The sequence below is a fragment of the Dermatophagoides farinae genome, chromosome 3 (assembly GCF_024713945.1).
Source record: "Dermatophagoides farinae isolate YC_2012a chromosome 3, ASM2471394v1, whole genome shotgun sequence".
Classification (NCBI taxonomy): Eukaryota; Metazoa; Arthropoda; class Arachnida; order Sarcoptiformes; family Pyroglyphidae; genus Dermatophagoides; species Dermatophagoides farinae.
Genome location: NC_134679.1, coordinates 5,553,467 through 5,575,049, shown reverse-complemented (window position 1 = coordinate 5,575,049; position 21,583 = coordinate 5,553,467). Strand labels below are relative to the sequence as shown.

Sequence of the window (21,583 nt, the reverse complement as noted above, 5' to 3'; positions counted from 1 at the left end):
GAATCAGTTTAGCCATTTAAAGTTTTTCAAAAAGTAAAAAAAAAACAGTTCTGGCAGTCATCATGGGCAATCATCATCATTATCATTACACCACTTTTAATATCCACAACATTCTTATTAGCCTTGTTTTTCAACAGCACTCAAACACACTTACACACACACACATATTATCATCATATCAAAAACTCGTTCGTAAATGAATCGATCCAGAAAGAGAGAAAAAAACAATTGGAGATCCGCTTGTGGCAAATTCCAACGAACGAACGAACGAAAAGATTTGTATGGAGCCTTCATTGTAAAAATGTTTCGATTTTCATATAATTATTTATTCCTATATTTACATTTTTAATTTTCAGATACACTTTTTTTTCAAATGCACGTATCGATTGTATCGACATACGGGGAAAAGGACATGAAAAAAAACGTTGTGAATGTTGAATATGAAATTCAAATTGTGATTATAGATTCGAGGACAAATTCAAAAGAAAAAAGGGAGAAAAAAAATGAAAGGAGAGGAATGTATGTATGTGTTTGAAATGAATATGGAGATTATCGATATAATCGTCGATACATTTTTTTTCAATCGGGAAAAAAAATTCCATCAAATTCCTCATTTATTATATATCGATGATTGATTTGTTTCATCAATTCATTTCAGGATTCCAATTTTTTTTCCACGAAACAATTTTGAATGATCAATAAAGAAAAAAATGAATTCATCAGAATCCATCAATAATTATACATCTCATGCATATGGAATATTGTGAGAAAAAAATATTAAGAAACAAACGACATGGCGAAATTGAATTTTCAATAATGATGATGATGGTGATGATGATGATGTTCAGACATTTATTTGAAAATTTTTCAACAAAAAAAATTGATAACGGCTTACAAACAAATCTTATTATCGTCACACAAAAAAAAAACATGATGATTAGTAACACAATCCACGATGAATGAATGAATAAAGTTTTCAACAACAACAACAACAACAACAGCAAAAATGGAATGTAATTATTCATTGTCTGTGGTAATAATTTTTATTGCTGTTGTTGTTGTTGTTTGATTTATTATGTAACAGATAAAATCTTGTAATATGATTGAAGAAAATCAATGTATCAATCATCAGACAAATGGACGATATATAACATGGACGACCTGTATAATACCTAATCAATTACAATTGATTACAATCACCAACAACAATCTAATCAGATCTAAATGTACATTATTCACAGTGATGAAAAAAAAACGTAAACACCCAGGAAGCAAAAAAAAAAACAAAAACAAAATTCAAGTGATGATAGAAGCCATGGCTTTATTTTTTGATCCGATCATTTGTCAACACTATTGATTCTTATTTTTTTTTTGTTATCATTAATAAAATAAAAAATCTGTTGTCCACTTTTGGTCCAATGTTTTAAGGTGTAGTCTTTTTTTTTCTTTCATGCATTGGTGATCGGATTTTCAATATATATAGATCAGTGATAAATACAAGCTGAAAATTATAAAACATAATTGTTTGCAATGAGGATTTGTCAAAACAAAAGAGAAAAAAAAATTGGCCAAGGTTTGCCATCACTATTGAATTTAGTGTGTGTGCGTGTGTGTGTATAGATGATATAATGTCATTGCTATTGTCATTGTAGCAGCAGCAGCAGCAGCAGCTAGTCAATCTAATCCAAATAGCTTAGTCCGTTTTTTTTTGAATTTGATGGCCAAATTTCTCAAGAAAAAAAAAAATTCATTGGAATTAATAATAACGAAATTGAATTTGGATCGAAACAAAGCTCTTGATATAAAGCGAAAAAAAATCTAATGATTTCAAATCTAAATTTGTCAATTGAATTGCCAATTTTGCCAAACGATTGTCCAGCGAATTTCTTTCTCAAAAAAATGAATAAATAAATAAACTCTTTGCTGAAACACACACACACACACAAATCACATCATTTTTTCATTAGTGAAAAGTTTGAAAAAGCAAAGATTTAATGGTTTTTTTGCCTGTCTTGATAATAATTACCTCATCACAAGAACTTGAGACATTTTTTTCATTTCAAAAAAAAAACTTGGATTAACAAACACACACTCACAGGCAAACAATCAATAAAAATGAATAGAAAAATCCGGTAACTAATTTCCCATATGAAAAAAAAAACAAAATTAAGTCAGAATAGCACACATACACAATATATCGGACACATCATTATTATATTTATAGAGAATGATGATGATGAAAAAATATTTATTGAATGAAAGTGAAAAGTCACACACACACATGGATTTAGAATGGATAAAAAAAATTTATTTTTAACAAAAAAAAATTCCGGTTAAAATTTGAATGACAATTTGAATCGTCAGCTGTCATCATCATCATCATCATCATCTTCATCATGCCATTATGAATGGACCAAGAAAAAAAAGAGATCCACTTTCTCCATATTATTTTGATGCCCACCATCATCATCATCATCATCAATGTGTACATTGTCCACATATTAACACACACACACACACACATACAGACAGTTCAATACAACAATATAATAAAACTATTGTCCAAGAATGAGAAGAAAGAAGAAAAATAATAATGCTTTTATACTCGAACAAACAGTAAACGGATTAAAAGGAAACTCGCATATTCATTCATTCCATCCGTTCATCAGAAAAAAAGATACAAAAGCATCGATGAAAAGCGCTTTTTCCGTTTTGGCAGAAAAAAAAATTTTTTTTTAACAAGATTATGTGGCTTTTATATAGAAGTAGTAGTCGTCGTCATAATAATTCAACAAATAGTGATGAATGATGATGATGATGATGCAATGACGGAATTTCCACAAACAAAACAAAATATAAAAAAAAGTTAAGTTCAAACCAAAGATAAAGGACAACAGATCAACATACAGAGAGCTTACAGTGATTTGACAACTTTAGCTTTTTTATAAATTCCATTGTGTATGATAATCGTTAATTTTTGATTAACTTTATTTTAGCTACACGCTCATTAATGATGCATTAATGTTATCATCGCTATCAGTATCAGACACAAACATACACACCCAATTATGATGATAAGTTATATAAGGTAGTGGTGGTGGTGGTGGTGTTGGTGGAGAAACCACCCGAAGAGAGTTCAAGTCAAGGGAGAAGCCACATAATAATAATAAACAATGAAATGCAATGAACAACCGAATCTATTTGTTTGTGTTGCATATGTGTGTTCCAAAGCGATCAAAAAAAAAGAAAAAAAAATTGCCCGCCGGACTTTCTATGAATTCAATGCCAATGACGGATGACAATGTTTTGAAAAGTGGTTCAAATGGTTTCTCATTTTTTTTTAAAGATCATCAAACAATATAATAATCAGTTGGAACAACAGATTGGCTTCATATTATTCATTTTTTATTTTTGAATGTTTCGACAAGGCCCAAAAAAATACATAAAAAAGAGATAGTTCAATTTTGGACATCATCATCATCATAATAATGATGAAAATCAAATGAATATTATGGAAAAATAAAATTAAAAAAAACACACACACACACACAACCACAACCACAAAATAAATGCCCTGATTTTTATTTTAGCTTTTGTTTAGTGAAAAATATGTTCAAAGGGCAAATATTCATTGCGTAAATAAAAATGAAATGAAATGATTTAAAGAAAAAAAAAGTTTCAAATTTGGAACATGGAAAAAAAAGGGGAGAAACTTTATTTAGAGCTAATGAGCTATATAATATTTTGACAAACAAGGTGTCAATGGTTACACACACACTGACTAATGGACTATTCTTTATTCGATGCTTGTTTTTCATCATCATGATGATCAAATTTCAAATCGATTTGAATCGAATCGATTACTTTCGTTTTTTTCTTTCTTTTTTTCTATCACACCCAGGACCAAAGACCTTGTGTGGCCATATGATTGAAATCCATGATTCGTATATATAGCCATTATTATTATTATGTTAACTGTGTGATCTGATCACTGTAATATTGATGTTGTTGTATGATTCACAGACAATTGTGATATAAAATATTTTTAGATAACCTGAACATAATAAAAAAAATTTTTTTCGAAGGTTTCTTCATGACAAAATAAAATTATTAGAAAAAAAAATCATCATTGTCCAATATTAATGATTTGAGAAAAAAAAACATAATTTTTCAATTGCTTCTGAATTCAAACTTAAATCCATCCATCTGATGAAAGAGTATTGAAAATGAATTGAATTTCGAATTTAAAAAGTCTTCAATAATTTGTAGACTGCGAATTCATTCAACGAAATGGCAATGAAGTTCAATCTTTTTTTTTTTGATTAATAATCAAACATTGGATAGAGAAAAAAAGAGAGAAAGATCAACAAATGATGGATTGATCAATCGATCAAAAATGTTAAAAATCGATCGATCGAATGTGATTTTTTTTTCAATATTCAATGGTCAGGATGATGATGATGATGATGAACATAATGACCATGCTAACGGCCATTCACAACATTGACCTAATGACCAAACCGATAATATGATATCTCATTATGTTGACGCCAAGAAAATAATAATAACAAAAAAAAAATCACCAAAAACAAGTTGAAGATGATTATATTTGAACGATTTGATTAGTCACAAAGGGCATATCCATTTATAAATATAGTCGTGTGTGTGTGTGTGTGTGTGTGAGTTGTTGTTGATGCTAAAAATGATTTGTAGAACCCGAAAAATTTGGATAATGAAATTGATTTTACCTAGATTCGATGTTTTAGGCTACAAGCTATTCATGTAGACATTGGAGCATACATTTTTTTTTTGGAAAAAGAGTCTAAAGTTAATCTTGGCACACCACCATACAACAAGAGTTATATACAATTTGGATGCATTTTTTTGTAATGATTATGATCATGACCATGTTGAAATTGATTGACCTCATTTTTCATCATCATGCTTGATTATAGATGAACGAAAAAAGAAGAAAAAATGAAATTGAAATGAATGCTTGATTTTAGGAAAAAATAGTAAAAATTGAACATATAATAATTGCCATAAAAAGAACAGAATAATAATTCTATGCTACTGATCCAAATGGATTAGCATTTTTTTTCTTGGAAAGGGTGTATGGAGCGGAGGCAAAAATTGAAAGTTTTATTCTGATGAAAAAGCATTTCCATCATTGGTATGAAATCAAGACAGACAGATCAAGGTTTATGGTCAGACACACACACACATTGGATTTCGTCGTGTTGTATTTGAAATTTTTCATTCATCTATTCATTGATTTTGATTGAGAAAATCATATCCATCATTCATTCATCATTCTCTTTCTCTCCCTTGTTTGAAGCTTCAATGCTATAGCAGGAAAAAACATCATCATTCTGTTGTATGAATCAATATATGATGAACAATAACAAAAACAACAACAACAACAACAAAGAATGAAAAAAAATGTTCTCTTCATATGGACATTGACATCGATAACGATGATGATGATGATGATGACAATAAACAATCATTATGATGATAACAAGACAAATTGCTGCCGACGCCGACAAAAAATGATGATGGCTATTCATTACTGACATGATTTCAACAAAAGGAAATACATGAAAAGAAAGATGATTTCCTTATGCTTTTCAATACAATTTTGTTATATATGGATAATGTGAGTAATAAAATTAGAAAAAAATTTTATGATCAACATATGATAACATCGATATATCGTATTCAACAAGTGTTTGTCACATAAACACGTACGGTTAACGTGAACGTTTAGTTTTTTCTTTGTATCAAAAGTTATAATGAATGAAACAAAATTAAAAAACAAAACAACAACAACCTACCTTTAATAATTTATCTTTGGAATACCAGACATCTTCTTCTTCTTCATATGGATTATAATTATCTGGATATTGGCCATTCATAAGTTCATCCCGTGATCGGGATAATATTCTTCGACGACTAATCATTCTGATGATGAAAAAATCTGTAAGAAAAACAAAATATTGAAAACAATTACTTATGGATCTATAGTTTGTTTAAAAAAAAAATTGTCATTAACAAAATCATCAAAAATTATTTATGGTGAGTGCAGTGTACTGATTAAAGGATAATGACCGCAAATAAAATTAAATACCGGTACGGTCATGATCAATATCATGAACTGATGGATGGAAAATGATAATTTGAAATGTAATCTATCCTAATTATAAAGATTTAATCATTATTCACTATATTTAAATCAAAAAAAAAAAACCGGCCGCAAGTGATTAAAATTAAATTATTATAAAAAAAAACGAGATTTCATTTCTTATATGAAAGTGAATTTTCTAACAGCCAATGATTTGGCTATCATCATTTAGGGTTGAGAAAAACCGGTGTGTCTTCATTTTGTTTTCATTAAATTTTTTTTATTTTCAAACAAACGGGGTGTTATAGAGGACAACAACAACAATTTTGTCATGGCATCTTGTCTTGCGATGATAACTATCTCTATAAATAACGATAGGATAAAGCAAGTCAATTTCATTTGTCCCATATTTATCATCAGAAGAATGTTTGTTGCTGGAAAAAAACACATACACACACATGAAAATACTATCATTCACGAAATTTTTAATCGACAAACCAGAACTGAAAACTAGCCTCTTTGTTCACCTGTAAAACACCTGTTTATAAAAATAAATGAAATGGCCTGATGAAAATGACAATTATAATATCATCATCATCGTTTACGAAATTGAAAGTCAACATTAAGTTTGTCATAGGGTCGATGACGGCGGCAACCATGGCAACCAGAAAAAAAAAGATTTTCTTTGGCAAATGTTCACTCTTTTTCAGCAGAGAGAAATAATTTAATCACATATATGTGAAAGTAGAAAAAAGAAGAAAATAATTAAAGAATTAACTTTTTCAGAATAATATCATATCATATGATATACCTTCATGATGATGATGATGATGATGAAACAATCAACTTGTCAACAGAAATAACAACAACAAAAAATTGACGAATTGGCACATACACACACACACATAGAAAGAAATAGGAGAAATGAACAAGAAAAAAATACATTACTACTATTAGACTGTTTTTTTTTCTGTGATCCTATTGTTTTGATTTTTGAATTTATTTCGATGTCACAATCGATCGATCAGATTGGTATGATGATTATATATATATATATATATATATTGCCTAGAGATTTATCCATTCATTCTTTTGAAAGAACAAAAAAAAGACAATAATGAAATATTATTGTATAATCAATTGATGAAATGACTGAACATGGTCAATTTTATATCATCATCATCAATATCCATATATACAATCAAATGATGCTATATTCTCATTACAATCATTATTATGGCTAAATTAATACAAATTCAAATGATGACAATTACATTTCAATAGTGATGATTGTTGATATGCTTTTTCACTAGGACTTTTGCATAAGTTATTCATTCATTCATTCATCCATTCATTACTCAACAAGTGAAAAACAAAAGCATAGTGATGAATGAATAAGAATATAATATATTGATGTTTATAATGACAAAAAGTCAAGTTTTGAAAATCAAAAAAAAAAAAAAATTGAAAATTGTAAAAAAAAATCATCATCACATTTTTTATAATAAGATTTCTTAGGGAGACATTTGATTGAATCCAACATTTTTATGTTAATGTGACTGTTGTGTTGATGTTGTTCATTATTTTATCATCATCATCATCATCACAATTTGACATTTTTTTTCCTGAGCAAGAATCATAAAAATAACATGAGTTCTAAACAACAACAACAACGAAAAAATGAACATTAAAAATCACAATTGAATTGATGTGAATTGAAAAATTCAGGCGAGAAAAAAAATAGAGCATTTTTGTCGCGTGAAAATTACTTATGAACATTATTATCAACGTACTGTCTGACAGGAAATAATTGTAGCCATCCATAAATGACATCAAACACAATTAAAGTTGTCATATACATTATATTTTGTATATTGTTTTTTTTCGGATATTATCATCATCAAGCGATGAAAAACGCGATGTCACTAAAAGATCTGTAAATCTTTAAAATTAAACTATTGTTGTTTCAAATGTTGTTATTATCATGATGATACGATTGTAATGATGGAAAAAAAAGAAAATTTCCAACTAACAAGATCGATGTTTTTATCTGTGTGTGTATGTGTGTGTAGACATGATTTGAATTGAATTCAAAAATTTTTTTAACTGTGCTAAAAAAAGGTGACAAAAATGGAAAGTGATGAGATAATAAAAAGAAGCTGGATTTTAATGAATCACACACACATATACAGAAAATGAAAAACTTTGCATTCGACAAAATTAAGTCAATCCTGATTCAATGATTAATAAGGAGAATTTTTTTTTGCCAGAAAATGGATCCGATTTTTTTTCTCTTTTACAACTATAAGTTGATCAAGTAACCGAATATTATTATGGTTATTTGTCTGTATTTGTTTATGGGTCAAATCCTACAACAATAATAACAACAAGATTGACATTTGAAACGAAAGGTGCTATTGTAATGAAACACAAATCTGTAAATCTTTCACCTGTATCAAAATGCACACACACACATCTCTAATTCGAGCATGTTATTCAGAATAAATATATAAAATAAACTTATCCAAAAGGGAAGACACATCATTATCATCATCATCATCAAAGGTAAAGACAACAATAATGATCGAGAAGCACAAAACAATTGGAAATGATGACAAAAAGATAGATAGATATTTAGTGAATGAATGAGCAATAATTGTTTTTCCATGTCAGTCAGTCAGTCATTCAGTCGAATTTATTTTTCGAATGTGATACTTTTATACAAAAAAAAAATAATAATAATAATAAATAAAAACATGTGTCACAAACGAAATAGACAAGTTCAACTACTTTGGATTAGTTATTGAATAGGAAAAAAAAACTAAATCACATACAATCATTGCTAATGGAAACGAAAAAAAGATGAAACTAAAGTTTGCTACTTTTAATTTCATCATCACATAAAGAAAACACACACACACACACATCAATCGGGCACAATATCCGATTGTTTTATAAAGGACGAAATTCTAGTGAAAAAAAATTTTTGAACTTCAAAATCAAATCATTGTAAATAACCACATATAATTACCACAATTGAAAAATTATTACCAGAACAACGAATGTCTGTGTATGTGTGTGTAGTATTTTTTAAGAAAAAGGTAACCTTTGTTTGTTGGTTGTCCCAGAAAAAAATGTTTAAATAGTTGATATTAGAATGAGAATATGATGATGATGATGAACCATTCATCATATAGCACACACACAAAGAAATTGTTATTATTCAACAAATTGGCCCTGTTTTCAGGATGAATGCTCAATAAATGAATGAATGAAAACATACTACATCAGGTAAAACACATCATCATATTTGTATCCTTATTATTATGATAGTGTGTGTATGTGTATGTTCATAACTTGACCTAGTTTTTTTCTATGAAAGAAAATCAGTACCCGTTTTTTTTCTTGGCATAATAATAACCGGCACAAATAAACTCTTTGATGATTGAATTTCTATGTTCTTAAACATCTGATGATGATGTTTTTTTTGTTGAAGAAAATGAAATGAAATGAAATAGGTACATGGATACAAGTTCAGGTGTGTGTGTGTGTGCACCTTATACATTTAATGACCTTTGGTCATCATCATCAGCCTCACCGACAAAAAAAATAAGCAACAGATGTACCATATATTCATTTATTCATTCATTCATACATACACATACGATCCGATTACAATTCGTAAATAATAAAAGAAAATTTTTAATTTTTCAAAATTGAAATTCAAGTTATTTGGCCAATTATTAAAGATGTGATATGAGAATATTAAATAGTAAAGTAAACTAGATCATAATGATGGGAAAAAAATATACCTTCAACTTTGATGATTATAAACAACATACATAAAGATAATATGATGATGATGTAATAATTTACATATCCGTTTAGTTTTTTTTCTCTCTCTCTCCATCTTTTTCTCAAAAATTAAAGATTCAAATTACGAAATATTGCCATTGAATTATAAATTACTTGGCTCATCAACAATTTAGGCCATTAATAACAACAACAACAAAAATTCATAAACAATCGATACACGATCAATGAAAACAGGAAACAAATAAAACGAATGAGAAAAAAAAATTGTACTGAAAGGTAATTGTCAATCGTCATTTATCATTCATTTCACCATGGTCAATTAATTATTATATTTGATTTAAGATTAAAAAAAAAATAAAATGAAATTTCAATTTTCACCCAAAGGTACTGTTTGTTTTGTATGAATTGCCTATACCAGCGGCAATTGGCAATTCATTTTCATTTCTTTAAATCCAAGTTGGTTTTTTATCTTGTATTTTGAATAGCGTGCGTGAATATGATGTAGACTGATGTGTACTGTATATATAAAGATAGTAAATAGACTAGGAAACGACCGGATAAAATACTAAACCATTATTATTACAGCATCGAAATTACCCTCATTATCATCGTCATTATTATTATGAAAAAGGAAAAATCTTTTTTTCACAGTCACACAAACTAAATGTATGTATGTATGTATGATGTTCAAAAATAAAAATGGACATTCAACCTCATTCATTCAAATGGGTAATGAGCGTGATCGTCAAAGAGAAAAAAAAATTGTAAACATTACACTTTCTGCTATAAATCGAATTGAATTGAATCACAGTAAAAAAAAAATTGCAAAACAAACAAATAACGAAATAAAAAACAGCGAAAAAATAAATACATTTTGTCGAAACGGAAACATAAATCCAATGAATATAAGGATTCAATGATTTGGAACAATCGAAAACATACATCCAAAATGAATGTGTGGCCCAAAGGGTGAGATAAATCGATTTTTCGATAAATCCATCGTCATTGTGTAAGGGAATTTTTTTTGTGGCTATAAATATTAACAGTACAGTTGAACAAAAAAAAAATCAAACAAATGATTATCAATATTGATACAAAGCCAATGTTTATTTGTTCAATTCACTTGTTCAAAAAACTATATCTGCATATATGTGGTATTATATAGTTAGTAGTATAGTATGATTAATCATCAAAAAAAAAAAAAAAAAAACAACCACTTTAGAATCCGATATTTACTGTACAAACATTTCAAGTGTCAAAGACAAACATATTGTTCTCCACAAGTTATTTGTACAACGTTGTACAAATACTCTATATATATATTGTAAATAAAATAATTTCAAAATTCAGAACTAAAACAAAACTATATATCAGATGTAAAGAGTTTTGAAAAGAAAAAAAACCCAAGAATTTTCATATACCAAGTCCTTAGTGAAATAAATAATGACCATGATGATGATGATGATAAATAGTTCATCATCACTATTACTAAATGGATGGCATTTTTTTTTTATTTATATTAAAAAAAACAGATGTGCACGTTCCATAAAATTGAAATTTTGTATCTTTCAATCTGTGTGTGTATGTGTGTGTGTGGGGGACATAAATTAAAGTAAAAAATACATACCTTTTATCAATAATATAACGTGTTCAATGTTGTAAGTACAGTGAAAAATGATGATGATGATGATGAAAATGTCTTCACGAACAGTACTATTTGAAATTGAAAAACGTATATTTCCGTTTGTTCATCTCGAATATAATGACATAATCGAAAAAAAATATAGACACTTTTTAGCACACAATCACACAAATTGTACAGATCGGTCGTGCCGACCGAATGAATCGAGAATGGTGAAATGATAATAATTAATTAATCAGACAAACGAACATACACGCACACATTAAATAAAACTAGTCAGTAGCTCAATAACATTCGGATATATTCAAATCTGCATATATCCTATAAATTAACTGCTGGTATGGAAAAGAGGAGATGAAATTCAATCATCAATCACAAATGATGATGATGATTTGCAAATAAGCTACCTATGATCGAAATGCTTATATAAACATACACGCAAATGATTTTGTTGATATGGTAATTGTTGAATTTTGTTGTTGTTGTTGTTGTTATTACATACCCGGAAGTTGTTTTTGATTATTCTACAATTGATCACAATGAGAAACAAAAATGAAAATTTTTTTTTTCACACATAAAAACACAATACAGAATTTAGCCAAGAAGAAACAAAAAAAAAAAAAAAAAAAATGAGGTTACACTTGGTCGAATTTTATGACCATTCAAAATATGAATAATCATTAGTATGTGATAGTTGTTGAATTGTATGTGGATTGGACCATTGATTTTTTTCATTTCAATGCAAAAAAAAAAAATTTAATTAAATTATTTAATGTTGTTCATTTTGGCGATTTTACTGAGACAATTTTATAAAACCTAGAAACATACATTATGTGATTTTTTTAGTATAAATTGGTTTGGTGACAATCACTGAATAGATGAGAAAGAAAGAGAGAGATCTACGTGTTCATATATGAATCTTATTTAATTTAATGATGGCCAACCGGTCAACAACAGAACAAATGAAGTTGTTGTTGTTGTTTTTTTCGTCGTTGTTGTTTAAAGAAAAAATGAATTCAATTTGATGATTATGATATAAACAAACACATACACATACACACACACAAAAAAAACTAAATCCGAAGTGATGGTCAAAGATTATCTCTTCATCTTCATGATGATGATGATGATGATGATTATGAGAATGGCATGGAACAAAACGATATAAGTAATAAACGCAATCGGACATTGAACGTGGTCGTAAGTTGTGTGCACGGCTACAACAAGTTGATTAAATCCAGTATAATATAATATAGCGCAGTGCAAGATGAAATGGATGAGAGACGAAATAATTCCACTTGTTTGCTAAATTTGTGTCGCCCGAAGAAAGTGACGTTGTTGTTGTTGTTGTGTCCGGGGTCGTTTAAATTATCCAGGACATAAGATGGACAACAGATGAAAAATCAAGTTTCATCGAAAGTGATGATGGTGATGATGATTGAATCGTTGGAGCTTAAAAGTGGATTGAAAATTTTCTAATTTTTTTTTTCATTTGCCAGTTTGGATGATGGCTTGATCGGTTGATTGGTTCGACCAACCGACCAACCAACAAACCAACCAACCAACTAACCAACTAAACCAACGTGTTCAAGTGTCGAATTCAATTTTAATCAATGGGGGATTTCTGTTGTTGTTGTTGATTACAATTATAATCATGTAACATTTGTTGTCGGTAGGTTCGATTGAATTGATATATGTTCGATTTACAGAAAAAAAGAAAAAGAAAAATTTGTTTTCACTTTAATTTCGATCGATGGTCGTCGGTGATTGTTGTTGTTGTTGTTGTTGTTGTCAATTTGTTACTTCGATACTATAGTGAGCCACTTTTTTTTCTTGTTCAATTTAAATGATTAAGAGTATAGAAATTTGACTATGATGAACATACGAACAAACTTGCATCATTAACAATCACCAAATTGTGATGATTTTTATAAAAATAACAACAAACAAAAAACAAAATACCAAAAATGATGATGATGATGATGATGATGACGATAATGTGAATGGACAACGGACATGATTATAAAATCATCACCCAATTTAATCTGGTATGTAAAAAAGAAAAAAAATTTTTCGATTAAAGAATCTTGAAAAACCACCATTCACAGCTGACACACACACACTGATGAAACCACATTGGAAAAAAGTAAGCAAGCAACAATCAACCACTTTTTGCACACACACACACCGCGTCGTAATGTTGTTGATGAATCCAACACAAATGTAAAAATTCCAACAAAGTGGATCGCTAGACTTGTTGTTGTTCATTCATTCATTCAGGATCAAGCAAGGAAAAAAAAGAGAACAAAAAAAAGTGATACAAGCCATAAAGAGAGTGATGAAGAGAGAGAAAACAACGAAGATTATTATCATCATCATCGTCGTCGTCGTCTCTTCAATGTTTTTTTTTTTTTTTTTTTGGAACTATCATCATCGTTATCATCGGAGAAAAATGTCGAAGAGAATGTTTCGAACAATTTCTCTTTCGAGGGCGCTGATAAAAAAAAAATCTCAGCTATAACAACAAACATATGACCAGGTAAGGTAGATTTAGAGATATCCTGTTGTTCGAGTGTTTTTTTTTTTTGGATCATATTTCTGTTAGGAACCAGATTTATCTCTTTTTTTTCTAACATTTAAAACTTTTCTGGTATGAATTTTTGTTCATTTATGATGATTTAAAATTTATTTGTTGAATTTCATTTCATTTTTTTTTCTTTAGATTTTTTTTTTCGTTCATTCATTTCAATTTTTTTCGTTGTTGTTGTTGTCGAATGTTGACGTATCTCCATTATCATTTCTTATCTTAGCATCCATTGTTGTTGTTGTTGTTGTTGTTGTAGTTGAATGCCTTCAAATGTAAACAATTTCCCTAAGCCCAGGGGAAAAAGAAATAGACATTTTTTCCATTGATTTTCATTTATTCATTTTGTTCAAACTGGTAGTTGAATGCTTTTAATCCATCACGAATAGAATGATCATCAAATAAGATGGCCACCACTGTCAAATATTAGATCAATCAATTTTTAAATGAAAACGACCACGATAACAACAACAACAACAGAGATTTTAATGTCAACATCACTAAATGTCTGTCTGTATAATTGTTTGAAATACATTTTTTTTTATAACTGGTCACAATACATAACGGGTTTTTCTTTACCCTTTTTTTCGAATTTCATTCAATAATCTGGTCATTTTCGTTTTTGGCCAGAGCCACCACCACCATCATCATCATGATCATGATCGTCAAAAAGTAGTCATAACATAAATTTCCATGCGAACGACCGACCACTGAGTTCCTTCTGTGTTTTCAATCCGAAGATCGTGATATAAATACCCACAGACAGACACACACACACATACAAATCAACAAGCAGCTGAATGGATTTATCGAGCCAAATATTTGTCTTTATCATTACACATACACTGATGGATTTTTGTGTATTCGTTGGTTAATTGAAATATGTTTACCATTCATTCATTATATATGATGATGATGATGATGATGATGTTCGATGATTGAATTTCCATCCACCAGTTTCGTTCATTCACATTGATGATGATTGGGATTTTTTTTTCGTTTGCCCATCAACTAAAAAAAAAGTGAGAGAAAACTACTTTATTTTTCTGGTTTCGATAACTGAAAAAAATTCAAATATTTTTACAGTAACTGCGAGAAAAAGAAATTGATTTTTCTCTCTACTAGGCTGGCTTGCTCTTAGAGATAAGATCGCCTATCTGGTTTTGTGATTAAAATTACCTTGACCAGCATCATCAGAACAAAAAAAAAAATATATTGCAGCATTGATGACACCAAATATCGGTAGATATTGGCGTCTATTCATACAAAATTAAGTTATCCATCATCATCATCATCTTGGCTTGAATCGCTTTGTTTCAGAAAAAAAAAATAATAAAAATAATAAACCACAATTGCTGACAAGTTCTTCCTTCTTCGATCTAATCATCTTAAACATCTTATATTATATATGACATGGATTTGAACAAAAGAAAAAAAAAATTTTTTTTTGTCCCAATAATCCACCGAAACGAAAAAAAAAACACAAACGATTTAGTATTTATAGACATTGTAAGAATCAAATGATGATGATGATGATGATGATGATGATGATTGGTAATCCTTTCGAGTGTCACACACACACACACACATAAACTATTTTTAATTTTAATTTTTTTTTTTTTTGATTGATTGATTATGTTGTTGGACACACATTAGAAAGATTAGCACAAATATCAAATGTGTCGAGTGTCATCATCATCATCATTATCAAATTCATCGAATGGCACTATAGATGACACATTCGATTCGAATGTTTTTTTTTTTTTTTTTTTGAAAAACATAACAAGTGTATCGTTCATGTATGATGTAATTGATGGAAAAGAAAACAAAAAAAAAAACACTTTAAAATTGAATTTGAATAACAAATTATTGTTGTTGTTGTTTTTGTTTTTGTTATCTTTTTTTTTTGTTCTCAGAAATGATTCAAGCGAATATAATTTCCAATTATGAAATATGATGCACGATGTTTTATAATCCAACTTAATGAGGATGATAATGATGAACACGAGCTTTATTATGCAAATGAAATGGTTATTGTTTTCTGATGATGATGATGATGATGATCATTCACTATGATTTTTTTTTATTATTTCTTATTCGTTGTCAATAATTTTTCCAATTTGACCATTAAAAAAAAAAACAATTGGCCTAAAACAAAAACTATAAGGAAGACAAACAAGACAAATAAATGAGGCTAGTGACTATAGTGATCTTTCTCTATCTCTCTCTCTGTGCGTGTGTTCGATTTGATTTCAATTCAAACAATTGATCGGTAGTCAATCACATCAATTGATTGATCACCATTTCATTTTTTTTTCATTTGCATCTCATATAACAAATACATCATATATAGTATAGTCAAGTTATTGTGATCATCATCATCGTTAACCTCGAATCAACATTTATACATCATCATCATTGGTAGCATATTCAAATGATTTATGATGATTTGATGAAATCATATAAAATCAAATGTTTTTTTTTTCTTTTCAATCGAATCAGTCATGTATCATCATCATCATCATCATCATCATTATAATTATATATAATCTAATTTTCTTTTTTATCATTTATTCATCTATTCTTTTGTTGATATCTTTGATTATCGATAGATCTAATATTTCTTGATGACAATGATGAGAAGATAGAATAGGAAGGTCATTAAAATATGTGAATGAATCGATTTCGTGACAAAATATCGTAATGAATAAATGATGAAACAAACACACACATACACAATCATATTTGTAATAATTTTGAATTTTATTAAATTCAACAAATAATATAATATAAATAATATATACAGATGTTTTTCCGGTAATCAATCAAACATTTGCCAACCATAACGATTATGATTGGATGTAGCGCCAGCGCCACTACCACCACCACCACCACTACCAACGTTTGACGATCTAGATTTGTTTGGTGCAACCGGTGGTTTTGTGGTGACATAAAAATTTGAATTAGATACACGCAATGGAAGAATCGATGGCGATGTAGATTCTTGTGAATCCATCATTAATAAATGTTCATATGGCTGTTCATCATGTTCGCCACGTGTAACATTAACCGGATTTGAATTGTTATTGTTGTTATGATTGTTATTCGTTTCGAGTAATGGATCAAACATAAAATGATGATGTGGATATGTTTTGAATGCACCAGCTGTTTGGACAGAACCGCTGGCTACATCTCGAGGAGGTGAATCAAATTCAATGAGACAAGGTTGCCGCTGGCCACCAATTTCACTTGTACCGGAAGAAAGATTAAGTGTTGGTCTCGTTTTTGTGGTAAGCTGATTAGTACGTGGTGGTGGTGGTGGTGGTGGAACCGCTAGGCGATTGCTCGAAGATTCCGGGCAACCATTATTCGTTATTCTGGATTGTTCTTCCTGGTTTGTTTGATTGAATAAACATTCTAACTGTTGCCGTAGAGTGGTTGACATTGGCTGCTTCTGATTGTGACCGATGTTTATACGGGCTCAATGTCGATGGTGGAGTACTGAACACATCGGTATCTTCAATGTCCGAAGATTCAGATGAAGCTATAGATGGTGCCAAACAACCATTCTTTGTTTGTTGCCCGCTTCCATTTGGTATAGATCTCGTTCCAAGGGCAGTTCGATTTGTACCGGTATTTGAATACTGTGACGAAGGATTACGTACATAAGTAACCGTTCGACTGGTCGATGTAGGCACAAAGGTACCACTTATTGATTTCTTGATAATTGGCGGCAATTTCGGACTACTTGGTTCACTACTTGGTCTGTCTACGTGATTGGATCCATGATTTACTGGACCATTGTTGGTCATCTTCTGCCGCAACTGTCGGATGGCTTGTCTACCTTGGAATAAGGCCGATTTAACTCGGGGATTGACTGCTCGAAGAAAGGCACCACCTTCTTTACGCATGGTTGCTGTCCATTCGCGATATTGGTTTCGAAAACGACTATTGGTCACCCCTACACTATGTTCGGCGTGGTTGAGTTCAATTTCGAATTGATCAATGTGACGTTCGCCTCGATTCAGCATGTCTAATCTTGATTCTATAAACTGCTGGAATATCTGCAGTTGTAGCATGTTTTCCAGGAACAATTGACGTGACGTTCCTCGTACATTTGATACAAAAGCGTCTCGATCGAATGTTATCTGCTGTCCATGGGCGAATGTAAGAGCTTCACGGTAGCCCCCGATTAGCATAACTAGTGCACGTAAAAACGCTCGGCTTAAGCCATCTCCAAGTAATGCAGCAGGCTGCTGTTGTTTAAAACATTTACGTAGGTGATGCAATACGTCACTTGGTATAGTGGAAACATCATCGAATGGTGTATTGAGTTGATTAGTGTCCACATTTAGCCATACAATTTCACCTAACTCGGCTAATCGAACATGTCGTTCAAACGTTTGTTGTGGAACACCAATCAAAAATGGCATTGGAGCAGTCAAATAATCGATAAGAGTACGTGGTAATAATGGAATGAAGATGTGCTGCCAATGCATCGGATAGATTAGCATGTTGGCTGCCTGTATACAGGCCGATAATCGATTTAGCCGTTCGGATGTCATCACAATTCTCCGTTCATTCAGCATAGATGCGAATATAGCGATCATATTGGATGCTGATATGGCATTATAGTATTCTGTAATGTTACGCTATTTGTATCGGAAAATATTATTAATTATTAATGTTCATGGGTCATTCATTTAATTAGGCTTACATCTTCGGGAATCGATGGTAACTTATGGTGATCAGGACATGGAGCACTGAATTCTTTTAGTTTAATATCTTCTACCGTATACGTAATGGTCAGCTGTAATCCAGGCTGTGGTATATCACTTGTGTACAGAGATTCTAGGAATCGTTCCAATGGAATGGAAGACTGTTTTGATGATCGGTTAGTGTTAAATAATGTTACAAGATCGCAATCTTACTTTTCGAGTGGCCAATTCAGCACAATGATCCAATATTTTATAGAATGTGGAATGCCAAGGAAGATCGCTGAGTATGACCAAACAGGTATCATTATCGGGCGTATGACGACAATAGCCGAACGTCCACTTAGATTTCATGTTCGTCAATACGAATGAAAAATGTGTAATCACATCGCTAAATTTCAAAAAAAAAAAATCGAATCAATCTTGGAACCACTATATTGCCAATATAGTATACCATTTAAAAGGGCAAGGATAGGCAAAATGTGGCACTGAACCAAGAACTTCACGATTTGAATAATCAGCTGGATATGTGCGTAGAATCCATGGTTCCTCTTCTTCACCACCATTCGAATCATTAGAATTTGATTGTGGTATTGCTATCTCAGCGAACAGTTCAATTAATCGATCCCATTCGTCTCTGAAAAAGATGCATGATTATTGAATGGTAATTCAATATCAAAGTCAATAAACATACCTGATGCGAGCCATGATGATCCGGTTTTTAATTAATGATTAATTAGTATTCGCCAACAAAAAAATTATGATGGGAGTTTATAAAAATTATTTTGATTCGAACGATACTCCTTTGATGTTGGCAATCATTTCTTCACTTTATATGTGTATTTAAATGTGATAATCAATTGATGTTCAATCACTCGGGAGCTTAAAAACGTGAACAGAAATGATTCGAATAGATCAAAAAACAAAACAAAAAACAAAACAAATCGATATCGTTTGACGTTGTGCATGTGTAGAGACAATACTTAGTTCATCAAGGGGAGTGGTTCATTGACTTATTCGATTGTCATTCGGATGATGTCTTTGGCCTTTTCAGCACCTGGCTATTTTGGCTGATTGTTAATGATATAATGTATAGAATTCTTTTAAAACTTTTTCGGCGGATTTCACGTTTTCATAACTCGTGTGTAATATTGGCCAATTTGTCCATAATATATTAATTGATCATCATAACGATTGCGATGGCCAATCCAGAATCAATGGCAATCGCAATCGTGAAAACATATGGGGAGGAAACAAACATCAACCATGCATAAACACACAAAATACAGATCATTAAAAAACAGAGGCAATCACGTACTCGTCATTCTATATGACCACCATACAGATATCAGCCCACCAGCTGATATCTGTATCGACTACCGATGGATGGCGCAATTGGTTTAATCATTATCAATTCAAATAAATTTAATTAATTATCGATGAAAATAAAGAAAAAACAAAGAATTTAATTTTAAAAAAAGATCGATATTCTGGAGCTTGATCTGTACATCTATTCAATCAATCATTCATTCAATGCGATACCATACATCATAGCAACACCAACTAATAATGCAGATATTTCTGTAATCGATTGTCCATGGCTGGATGCTTTTGTTTCCAATAATTCCGGTATCACTGATACAGTAGCAATGTAGATGAAACCACCGGCAGTTATTGGTAGAATGAATTGTGTAGCATGTTCCAATGTTCCATAGTGAAGACCAACGGCAGTACCCATCAATGCTCCAACGGCTGTTACTAATTGCAAAAGAATGGCTGATCGTCGACGATAACCCGATTGAATGAGAATAGCGTAATCACCAATTTCATGAGGAATCTCGTGCAATAAGATTGTTACGGCAGTTATGATGCCCATCTGTGGTCCATGGCCGGCTGCAAAAGTAGCACCGATGGCTAATCCATCGGTAAAGTTGTGTAGAAAATCGGCAATCAGATTTAGTATGCCGCTAACCAAATGACGACCTTTGCTGCTATCTAAAGAATCTGAATGTTTTGATTCAACAACCGGCTTTGCTTTGTTCTTTTTTTTATTTGAGGATGATTGTGATTGAAGCTGTTGCTGTGGTTGTTGTTGATGATGATGATGATGATCTGAGCCTTTAACCAGGTGGACAAATTTCTCAATGATGAAGAAAATAATGATTCCGGCGATTATGTACAGACCCACTTTCGTTTGATGATGGTGGGAGTGATGCTCATTATGATGGTCATGATGGGAGTGATCGTGATCATGATGTTCCGTATGGTCATCATGGTGATGACCATGATCTGAATGATGATGTTCACTCATAGAATGTGGTATTAGATGTAGAAAAGCATCACCTAATAAACCGCCGGATGCGAAACTTAAAGCTAAACGTAATCGATTTCGATAACGACCCGTATTATCCATAGGAAACAGGAAAAGCACCATAAACGGTGCAATTGAAATGAGAACAGTCGATGCATAGGCCAATTGAGCGTCGTTAAATTTCTGTTCAAAGTCATTCAACACAATTGAATCAAAGCAATCAACAAGATTGGTCTTCACTTACCAATGTCTCTAGATAGACAACAAAATTTGATCCAAAAAAATCCATGATTTATCTCAAGATATTCGACGACTTTTACCAATAAGCCACGTACGAGAACAACAGTGGTCACGTGTTTCTACAACAATCATTACAGCCTCTGTGAATGTG

The 21,583-nt window shown here is 30.9% G+C and overlaps 3 protein-coding genes across 3 annotated transcripts in view; all 3 read right to left on the bottom strand.

Moving 5' to 3' along the window:
- LOC124495198 (uncharacterized) overlaps window positions 1-13,817 on the bottom strand; it is a 35,042-nt gene extending 21,225 nt beyond the window's left edge. Inside the window, exons 1-2 of the mRNA XM_047058526.2 lie at window positions 11,568-13,817; window positions 5,838-5,980 (exon numbers count right to left, since the gene is read on the bottom strand). Of these exons, the coding sequence (XP_046914482.2) occupies window positions 5,838-5,963 (126 nt within the window). The 5' untranslated portion in view covers window positions 5,964-5,980; window positions 11,568-13,817. The remainder of the gene's footprint in view (window positions 1-5,837; window positions 5,981-11,567) is intronic.
- A 3,093-nt stretch (window positions 13,818-16,910) lies between these two features.
- On the bottom strand, window positions 16,911-20,173 carry LOC124494766 (DENN domain-containing protein 1B). The gene is given in 6 exon segments (XM_047058025.2): window positions 16,911-17,617; window positions 17,619-18,818; window positions 18,884-19,045; window positions 19,098-19,272; window positions 19,336-19,518; window positions 19,576-20,173. Coding segments are annotated over 6 exon segments (2,364 nt in total). The 5' UTR covers window positions 19,590-20,173; the 3' UTR covers window positions 16,911-16,987.
- Window positions 20,174-20,280: 107 nt separating this feature from the next.
- Window positions 20,281-21,567, bottom strand: LOC124494773 (zinc transporter Slc39a7). Its single transcript, XM_047058033.2, has 2 exons — window positions 21,437-21,567; window positions 20,281-21,375 (listed from the first exon to the last, which is right to left on the bottom strand). The coding sequence occupies exons 1-2, from the start codon at window positions 21,479-21,481 to the stop codon at window positions 20,404-20,406; spliced, it is 1,017 nt and encodes a 338-aa protein (XP_046913989.2). The 5' UTR covers window positions 21,482-21,567; the 3' UTR covers window positions 20,281-20,403.
- Between the last annotated feature and the right edge of the window lie 16 nt (window positions 21,568-21,583).